Raw genomic sequence first — 9,711 nt, forward strand, 5'->3', positions numbered from 1 at the left:
AAAAAAAAAAAAAAAAAAAAAAAAAGAAAATGAAAAGAAAAAAAGGACAATTAAGAACCCTGGAGTTTCACTGTGTATGTGTGACGTTGGGGGCAGGGTGCTTAGCCTCACCTGATCCCAATGTCCCCAATTGCAAAGGGTCAAGAAAAATAAATCTTCAATTAAAAAGTGTGAGGAGGGCTGTGGATATAGCTCAGTTGGTAGAGTGCTTGCCTTGCATGCACAAGGCCTGGGTTCAATCCCCAGCACCACACACACACACACACAAATAATAATAATAATAATAATAATAATAATAATAATAATAATAATGTGTGAGGAGGCCTTCTAGGGTGGCTAAGAAGGCTTGAGCCCCAAGGGTTTCTCAGGAAGGTCCAAGGAGGACTAGGAAGAAATCTTGGGGCCTTCCCCTTCAAAACCAGGACCTGCCAGGTGTGGTGGCACATGCCTACAATCCCAGTGACTCTGGAGGCTGAGGTAGGAGGATCAAAAGTTCAAGGCCATTCTCAGCAACTTACTGAGGCTCCAATCAATTTAGCAAGACCCAGCCTCAAAATAAAAAATAAATAAGGGCTGGAGATGTGGTTCAGTGGTTAACACCCCTGGATTCAATCTGTGGTACCAAAACCAAAACCAAAAAACCAGGAGCTGCTGATCACCTGAGAGTGGTACTGTGGCATGGCAGATGTCACACTTGGTTTTACTGCCTCATCCTGACTAGGCTGTCCCCTTAAAGCAAGATGCTTCCTTTCCTAGGCTGTTATAAGGGTGAAATGAGTCTATGGATGACAGTACTTTGTAAACCATAAAACAGGAGAGAAGCAGAGATCTGATACAAACCTTGCTGTTACTTCCCACTTGCCACATTCTCACATATATACTCATTCCTATTCAAGAAAACCCAAACACTGTAGACCTTGGTTTGTAAACTCAAATGACTCCTGGGGGCTCAGCAGGTCCAGAGGGAGAAAACCTGCTTTGTCAAAGACATTGATTGGTTCAAGAAACAATTTATCTTTTTGCTTTAAGAAAAACACTGAAAACACTAAAAAGCAAGCCATGGTTAATGGCTTATCAGCTGTCAGGAGCTGATAAGGAGTGTGGGCTGTGCTTATAGAGAGCTCTGGCTTCACTGAGGAAGCAGCTGTTGATCTGCTTCTGCCAGCTATGGTTTAATGGGAACTTAGGTTAGGTCAACTTGCCAAATCTTTGGACTTCTCAAGAGAAGCTAGAAACCTAGATTTTTGTGTGAAATACCCCGATTTTTATTATCATTATTATGTGGTGCTGGGGATTGAAACTAGAACTTTGCCCATGTTAGCCCTTTTCAATTTTTTGTTTGAGACAGGGTCTCCCTAACTTACTGAAGCTGTCCTCAAACTTGCAATCCTCCTGCCGCAGCCTCTTGAGATTTAAAAATCTTAGGTTGCTAATTTATAACACTAAAAATGCTGCCTGGGTCAGCCCTGATTCAAGATGCAGCAGTGAGTTTTAACTTCTACATTAAAGAGACAATTGGTCAAACAAGGTTCTCTTTGACTTCAATCCTCTTGATACTTCTGAGCTGAAAAACTGCCTTTTTTCCCCCAAAGGGAGGTCCAGTGAGGGTTATACAGCCCTACCTCAAATGAGAGGGGGAGAGCTTCTAGAACCTGGGGAGCAGGGAGCAATGCATCAGCAGATGAAGCTGGTGAGGCCTGTAAGACCATCCTCAGTCCCCAGGTTCAGCTTTTAATTACAAATTTTGTGACTTCCCTAGAGGTCACCACAGAAGTTCATGCCCCTGAGCTCATCTGGGGCTTCAGACTAGGTCTAGATCTTCACCCTCTGCCTGTCCCCCACACTCCTGGAATATCTCTGGATAAAGCTGAAAGCTTACAGGTGGGTCCAGGTCCCCTGGGCCAGGATCCAGGGTCACAAGTAACCCACTAGCCCTCCGGCCCCTGCGGACCCCAGCTCCTGGCCGATGGACCCACTGATGCTTGGCCATGGCTGACTTCTGGCCAAAGCACCTGCCACACTGAGGGCAGGGGTAGGGTCGCTCGCCACTATGGGTACGCCTATGGGCTGCCATTTCAGAGCTCTGCCGGAAACATCGCCCACAGTCTGGGCATGGGTAGGGCTTCTCGCCTGTGTGGGTGCGCAAATGGCGCCGAAGGTCTGAGGCGTGGGCAAAGGCCCGGCCACAGTCTGTGCAGGGGAAAGGGGTCTTGCCGCTGTGCACCCGCTGATGCTGGTGAAGGGCAGAGCTCTGGCTGAAGCAGCGGCCACAGTCAGCACAGCGGTAGGGTTTCTCGCCGGTGTGGACGCGCAGGTGGGTAGTGAGGGCGGAGCGCTGCGTGAAGGCCCTGCCACAGTCGGGGCAGCGGTGGGGCCGCTCCCCTCGGTGGATGGCCCGGTGCTTACTCAGGGAGGAAGCCCGGCCAAAGCCCTTGCCACAGTCAGGGCAGCAGAAGGGCTTCTCTCCTGTGTGGGTGTAGAGATGCTCCACCAGTGTGGAGCGCCAGGCGAAACTCTTGCCGCACACATAGCAGCCATGACGCTGATCTGCTCGTGGGACAGATGGGTGGGCACGGAGCGGAGGGCGACCCCGGTGACGGACCTTGGACCGCCTCTCTAAGCCGGAAAGGAACCCAGCTGAGGATGGTTGGGGGACCTTCTGCCCAGGAATTGCAGAGTCCACAGAAAGTGTCTTCTCCAGTGCTTCTGGCTCTTCCCTTTCCCTTTTTATTTCCTTGTTTCTGGAATCTGCTGGAAGACAAGGGCAAGAGCTCAGACTCAGGCTCATCCTAGTCCTTGAATCCCACACCCTGCACAGTGACAGGCCTCTCAGATACACCACTTTCTGGACCCACGGTTGTCTCTGGGACTTAGTGAAGAATGGGCAGAGGATCTTGGATGAACACCTTTCATCAGCTTTAGGGACAGAAAGGAGGGGAGGGAAGAGCAGTATATTGTCCCTCAGGGCTAGGGAAATGGCACTTGGGGACAGGAGAGGAACCATTTGAGCTGGATCAAGAAAGATGAATGGATGCTTATGGATGTTCCCAGAGGCAGAAACAGCTTAAAGAAAGGCATGAATGAGGCCAGCAATGACAAAGTAATCGAGGCTGAGCCCTTGAGGAACTAAAGAAATACAGCAATAAAAGCCAAGAGAAAATGAACTGCAACACACAGGTGGTAGAGAAGCCAGAGTAATGATGTGTGTGTGTGTGTGGGGGGGTAGCAACAGAGCTTAGTGACCAAATAGGTGTGAGAGCTCAAAGGAGTGGAGACAGGTGGGCCCAGCCGCCTCTTTCTAGGCTGAGTCCAGAAGCCAGGCAGGGGCCAAGAATGATGGTTTCGGCTGAGACGCAATTAAGGGAAGAAAATGCTAAGCAGGTAAGTCCCCTTGAGCCTGAGTACATATTCACCTGTATCTGCTTCTGTTGGGCACTTGGCGACCTCGGGATCCTGGGCATCCGGATGCCACAGTTCGGCCTCTTCCTCCACCCAGGAGATGAGCGCTGGCTTGGTGCCTCCGCCTCCTGGGAAAAAAGAACGCAAACCCAGCGTTGTGGAGAGGCCACCCCACACTGTCCCGACTTCCCCGACCTGGGGCCTCCCACTCCGCGTGCAGAACCCAGGGTACAGGGGGCATGTGGGCGCCGGCGGGCAGGCAGGGCTCTCACCGAGAGCGCTCAGGTGGAGGTAGGTCTCGCGCATCACGTCCCGGTACAGCGCCCTCTGCGCCGGCCGCAGGCACCCCCACTCCTCCAGGGAGAAGTACACGGCCACGTCCGCGAAGCTCACGGTCCCGGGCTCCCTGCACTCGGTCCCGGCCCCATTCGGTTCCCGGGCGGGGACAGGAGCCAGAGGCGGCGCCATGGAAACTGCCAGCTCCGGCGACAGGCCAGCCACCTCCCCCTACCGAACCTGGCTCTGCCGAGCGTCCCGCGCTTAAGAACGCCTCCCCAGCCCGGGCTCAGGGTTCGGAGGGCGGGAATTAGGACCCAGACAGGGCAAGACCGGGCCTCTCCTGGGCCCACTGGAGTGGATGAGAACTGAGAGCGACGGATACATAGTCAGAACCGGGAGATGCCTTCATAAAAATGGCGGCAACACGGCCTCTCGAACTTTGCTCCCACGCCGTCATGCCCACGGTGATGCCAGCCGGGTATTTCCCGGTCGCTTTGTCTTCCAGCCCTCATCCAAAATGGCCGCGGCGGCTGCAAGTGCCAGTCCGAGAACCCGCCGCGCGTCCCTGGGCCGGGTGGGCTAGGACTCCGCGCGCGGAGGGCGGAGCTGCTGCCCTGTCAGGGTTCAGGCCGGGTCCCTTGCGGAGAGTCGCTGCGGGCCCGAACTGATGATTGCTGTGCTCTTGGGGTTGGGACGTTAGTTTGCTTTTCTGGGCCTTTCTTGTTCTGTTATTAGCTCAAAATTGTATGATAGCAACCATTTCTCAATGTTGACAGTTAAAAATTAAAAAAAAAAAAAAGATAAAAGAGAATCTTTTCTATTGGAAACTTGTTCAAGACTAAAATTCTGGGCACACTGGGTAATGGGGGCCACTAGGGAGCCTAGCCTAGTGTCTCAGAAAGGACAGAAGAACCTTCTTGTGCAAGCTGATACTCCCCCCACCTTCCCCGCAGGACCCACCTTTACAGGTTGACTGCCTCCCTGGCTAGGCCAGGATGTCATTCAAGCACCTGGAATTCCACATGCCTCAAACTGATCTCTTAGAGAATGGGTATGGCTCATTGGTAGAGGGTTTGACAGTATATGTGCCACTCTGGGTTCCATTGTTAAACCATAATGCAAAGAAAAGACCACCCACTCCAATTTAAATCAAATTAAAACAAGCTTGCAATTCCCATCAGCCCAGGCTGTCTCTCCCAAAACCGGTGGGAATAGAAGACAGCCCTCCAGCTCTCTAGGAGCGCAGTTTTATAGCACCAAAAAGTTGCAAAAGAGGAGTGTCTTGAGAAATTACAGATAATAGGATTTTGACAAGCATAATACAAAGGCAGATAATAAATTAATGGTCTAAATGGTTCAGCACTTAAGGAGTAAATTTAGATCCCAACATCAGAATTTATGAGGCCACTAGAGTTTCAGAGAGGGTGGTTATCTGGCCAGGGAAAGCCAGAATTTATGGGGCGCCACTAATGTTTCAGAGAGGGTTGTTATCTGGTCAGGGAAAGCCAGGCATGGGTGAGTTCAAGGCAAGGGCAGGCATTCCAAGCAAGTTTAGAAAGCTCAGTAATTTATAGTAAAGCCGAAATTAACTTTTCATGCCTTTGTGAGGAGATGGCTCCCAATCTTAAGAGAGAATTAGACTGGTTTATCAGCATCCCCAATACTGCAAAAAGCAAAAACAAAATAAACTGACAAACTGAACTCACTTTCTTTCCCAAGCACACTCCCAACCTCAGGTCTTCTATTTAAACAAGTGTCACCATCTCTAACCCTAAAACTCCTCTTGTTTATTTCTTAAAATAATTTTTTTGTAGTTGTAGATGGACAGAATGCCTTTATTTTATTTATTTATTATGTGGTGCTGAGGATCAAACCCAGTGCCTCACATGTGCTAGACAAGTGCTCTACCACTGAGCTACAGCCCCAGCCCTCCCTCTCATTTATTGACTGCCAACTCTGCTCCCACATGCCTTCATACATACCCTGCCCTAGGGAGACTTGGTATTTTTCTCTGGGCAGGCTAAATCAATCACAGCATTTCACGTGCTTCATGAAAAGACTTCATCTCTTCAACAAGTCTGCTGTGAAGTTTTCACCTGACACTTTGCTTAGTGGATGCTTTTCCCCACACCCAGGGTAGCGCAAATAAAGAGTTGATCACAGCAGACTGAGGAGGAGACAAAAGATCTTGGGCAGGGCCAGACTGACTGAAGAGTGGGTTGGAAAGGGTGAGGGTGTAGAGTTGCTCCCAAGGATCTACACCCCAGCCCTGGTTCTCCCAGTCTCTCAGGCCCTAGAAGGACACAGAGAACATTGAAAACTTCCCTTAAGAGCAATGGCATTTTGTCACCTCTCAGTGCCCACTCCCTGAGTGACTCATCACCCACAGGACTGGGAAGATTTATGGGGGGTCTGGACCCTTCTAGGGAAGAGCCAGGTGCAGAGTTCACACCCCTGGAGGTGAGCCCCTAAGGACCATGGGACCACAGCATTGGGTCCCCCAGTACGCCTCTGAAGTATGGCCCACTAAAGGAAGACATAAAAACACTGTTCCAATGTTACTCCCTGTGGTAGAAACAGGTGCTACAGGCAAAAGGTCACTCCATGCAGTACCAACTGGGCCAGACTGAAGATTTTGGCAATTCATGACTACACTTGGGAACAGCCATGAGGTTGCTGGGTGAGTGCCAGGTGTTTGAAACCTGGCACAGATCGAGGGTTTGGGGAAGGCTTGGGATACAGAGAGCCTTGGCTAGAGGCTCAGAAACCACATCAGTGTCTCTTGAGCCCAAGGGCTCAAGACAACTCCCAACTAGCTCCCTTGCTGGCCTCTTCTAAATGTATCCTTTTTTTTTTTTTTTTTTCTGAGTGGCTACTCAGAAAGAAACAAAGTAGATTTTTTTTTTTTAAACAAAGATTAAAAAAAAAAAATCTATCTTCCATTCCACACCCTGCTCTGGGACCTCCCCAAGGGTTACTTACATTTAGGTAACAGCATCAAACCTCACAACAGCAGAAGGATTCAGATGGATGGCTAGCCCCTGGGAGCCACCCCACCCCTGAACTATGCTGGGCAATTGAGGGGCTTACCAGGTAGGGCCAATCACACATTTTAGGATGGATCATAGGAGCAACTATTACAGTGCTTAGGGAAGTGGAGATGGAAAGGTGTACCACCTCCAACCTAAATTTGAATTCACACTCTGCCACTGACCTCAAGTTTGAATGATTCATATAGTGTGGCCTGATCATGGTACCACTGGATATCTCAAAGCCAATTATGTGAGAAGAAGGTCAAAATCTCAGGCTCTAGTGTGTGTTAGAAATTCAGGTCAGCAGAAATTAGTAACACTGGGTGATTAAGCAAAGAATATGTAGATGATGTTTCTTGCTCAACACAACATCCTCTCTTCTAGCTGGAACCAGTACACTGTCCCTACTGGCTTTCAGGTTTCTGCCTTCCTATTGATCCTGAGTATCTGGGCCCCACAGCTGAGATTCTTCCTTCACCCAAGAGATGAAGGAGGTTTGGGGTCTAAGAATCCTGGGGAAAACACTCATTACTCAAGAAACCTATCCTAAGATTACCTGGGCATAGCAGAGCATGGTTGCACATGCTTATAATCCCAGCAACTCCAGAGGCTAAGGCAGGAATTTGTGGCCAGCTGGGGCAATTTAGCAAGGCCCTAAGCAACTTAGTGAGACCGTTTCAAAATAAAAAGGGCTGGGGATGTGACTCTGTGGTTAAACTCCCCTGGGTTCAATCCCTGGTACAACCCCGCCCCCCCACCAAAACTACCTGTGTACTAATTGAATGAAAGTGGAGCATCTCTTCCATTCAGGGCAGATGCTCTGGGTGTTGGAGTCACTGTTGAATCAAAATTAAGTTTCTGCTCTAAGTTTACAATAAGCTGAGGGAGAGAGACACCAGGTATGAGTTTTGCTGGCACAAGTTTCTAGAAGATCTTCTGGGCAGATTGTATAGAACTTCATGACTATACAAATAAGACACAGAGCCATGGTTCTGAGTAGGGTTCTAGCATGGGATAGAAGGGATTCAGAAGACACCCCCCGCCCCAATATTGAACTGAGGGCACTCTACCACTGAACTATATCCTCAGTCCTTTTTTTCATTTTTTGAAACAGGGCCTTGCTAAATTGCTGGGGCTAGCCTTGGACCTGAATGCTCTTGCCTTAGCCTCTAGAGTCGCTGGGATTTAGAGTGGTAAGCCACCAAACCCAGCTCCAGGGGGAATTTCTGGAGGTAGCATTTGAGAGCATTGAAGGATGAGTTAAATTTGGAGGTGTAACTAAGTGGGACGGCCTCTCGTAGGTAGAGAGCTGGTTGGAATTCCAAGTGATGCAGCATGCCGGCCACTGTGGAATATACACTCCCGAACTTTTTACAGTGCGTTCTGATAGGCCATTGGAGGAATGTGGCAGGGGGAAGCAGCTAGTAATTTCAGTGAGGTTGACCTGGAGAGGGAGGAATCAATCTGGGGCAGGAGCGAGGGCGAGTCAGACACAAGGCCCTGCCCATGCCACCCATCTTTTTCCTTTTTCAGAAATCCCCACCAGCTAACGAACACGTGTGCACCCCCATAACGCAGACACCCCAGTGTCCCAGGCCACGTCTGCGAAGCTCACAGCCTTCGATCTCTCCCCTTCTCAGTTCTTCACTAGCACAACGGGAGGGAAACAAAAGAGTTCCGCTAACCCAGAGAGCGACGCTAAGGAATCTGGGGGCCAAGGCTGGGGATAGGGAGCTCGGCGACCGGAAATACCTTTGGGTGTGTCTGCTCTAGGACCGCGAGAAACTCAGGTTACACGAACTCAGTGGTGCGGGGGCTAGAAAACTAAGGTGACCTCATAAAAAATGGCTGCGTCCTAGGCTCTATTTGTTTTAGAAAAAGTCACTGAATAGCTTGAATGTCAACCTGGTGTCAGTAACCTGGATTGTCCCCCCTAGAAACACTCTGTCCTCTGTTCCTGAGGGTCCCTTGGCGGCTCCACTTGCCCATAGTTAATATGGCCCCGGTTGCTTCGCGTTTGAGCTCAGGGCGGGCGGCGGCGAGTGATCCAGAAGTGGAAAAAGATGGGGTCAGGGAACCTGGTGCGCCGTCCCCCCCGCCCCCGCCGCCTCAATTTCTGCAAGAAGGTATAACCAGCGATCTTTTTTTTTTTAAACAACCTCATTTAAAATGTTATTAAAATTTTCATTTACCAGGTGCGGAAGAATATTCAGTGACGTCACTTCCTATTCAATTCCTTTATTATCAGTTTCTTAAGTATTCCTGTACAGAAGTCATATTTACTAGCTCTGAGGACACTGGGCTGAATATCTCTCAATGCCTTAGGAGTTCAACGAGAAAAGAGAAAGCTGAAACCCGGCTGTTAGCCAAAGGCAGATACCCCTTCAGTGATTGCAGGTCTTCAGCCTTTCCCAGCGCCTCACACTGCCTCCTCCAGGTGTGGGCCAGAAAAGCTACGTGAACACTTTGAATATGCTGACCCCTGCTGACCATATGAAAAGGAGCTGGATTTTAAGTGTATTAAGGTATGATTGTGTAAAAAATTAGGTGCATTAATGGACGACAGGATTCATTTGTTTCATTTATTTATTTTCAATTTTTTTGTGGGTGATACGGATTGAACCCAGGGCTTTGATCATGTTAGGAAAACGTACCACTGAGCTACATTCCCAGCTCCTTGTTTGTTTTTAAAGCTTCACTTCCTTGAATTTCCTAATTCCAGGCTCTCCAGACAGAAGATAATAGCCCACTCTACAAAACTGAACTTGGTTCTGTGATATGACTAAAGAGATTAGTAGTATTTGTTTACCTTAATTGGTCATTTACTATGTACAAGACTTTAAGTGCTGCAGGGCACGGTGGCAAAGCAGTTTGGGAGGCTGAGGCAGGAGAATCGTGAGTTCAAACACAGCCTCAGCAAAAGCGAGGTGCTAAGCAACTCTATGAGACCCTATCTCTAAGTAAAATACAAAATAGGGCTGGGGGTGTGGCTCAGTGGTTA

At 49.3% G+C, this 9,711-nt stretch overlaps 1 protein-coding gene across 2 annotated transcripts; it reads right to left on the reverse strand.

Annotated features, from left to right (window-relative positions):
* Positions 1-828: 828 nt before the first annotated feature.
* Znf764 (zinc finger protein 764) lies at positions 829-4,409 on the reverse strand. 2 transcript variants are annotated; one of them, XM_048789800.1, is made up of 3 exons: positions 3,672-4,409; positions 3,414-3,527; positions 829-2,751 (listed from the first exon to the last, which is right to left on the reverse strand). In XM_048789800.1, exons 1-3 carry the CDS (start codon positions 3,865-3,867, stop codon positions 1,802-1,804), a joined length of 1,260 nt encoding a protein of 419 aa, XP_048645757.1. In that variant the 5' UTR covers positions 3,868-4,409; the 3' UTR covers positions 829-1,801. The 2 variants fall into 2 exon arrangements, with proteins under 2 accessions (XP_048645757.1, XP_015346151.2); XM_015490665.2 differs by having other exon boundaries at positions 829-2,748; positions 3,672-4,398.
* Positions 4,410-9,711: the final 5,302 nt, after the last annotated feature.

The sequence above is a fragment of the Marmota marmota genome, unplaced genomic scaffold (genome assembly GCF_001458135.2).
Source record: "Marmota marmota marmota unplaced genomic scaffold, marMar, whole genome shotgun sequence".
NCBI lineage: Eukaryota > Metazoa > Chordata > Mammalia > Rodentia > Sciuridae > Marmota > Marmota marmota.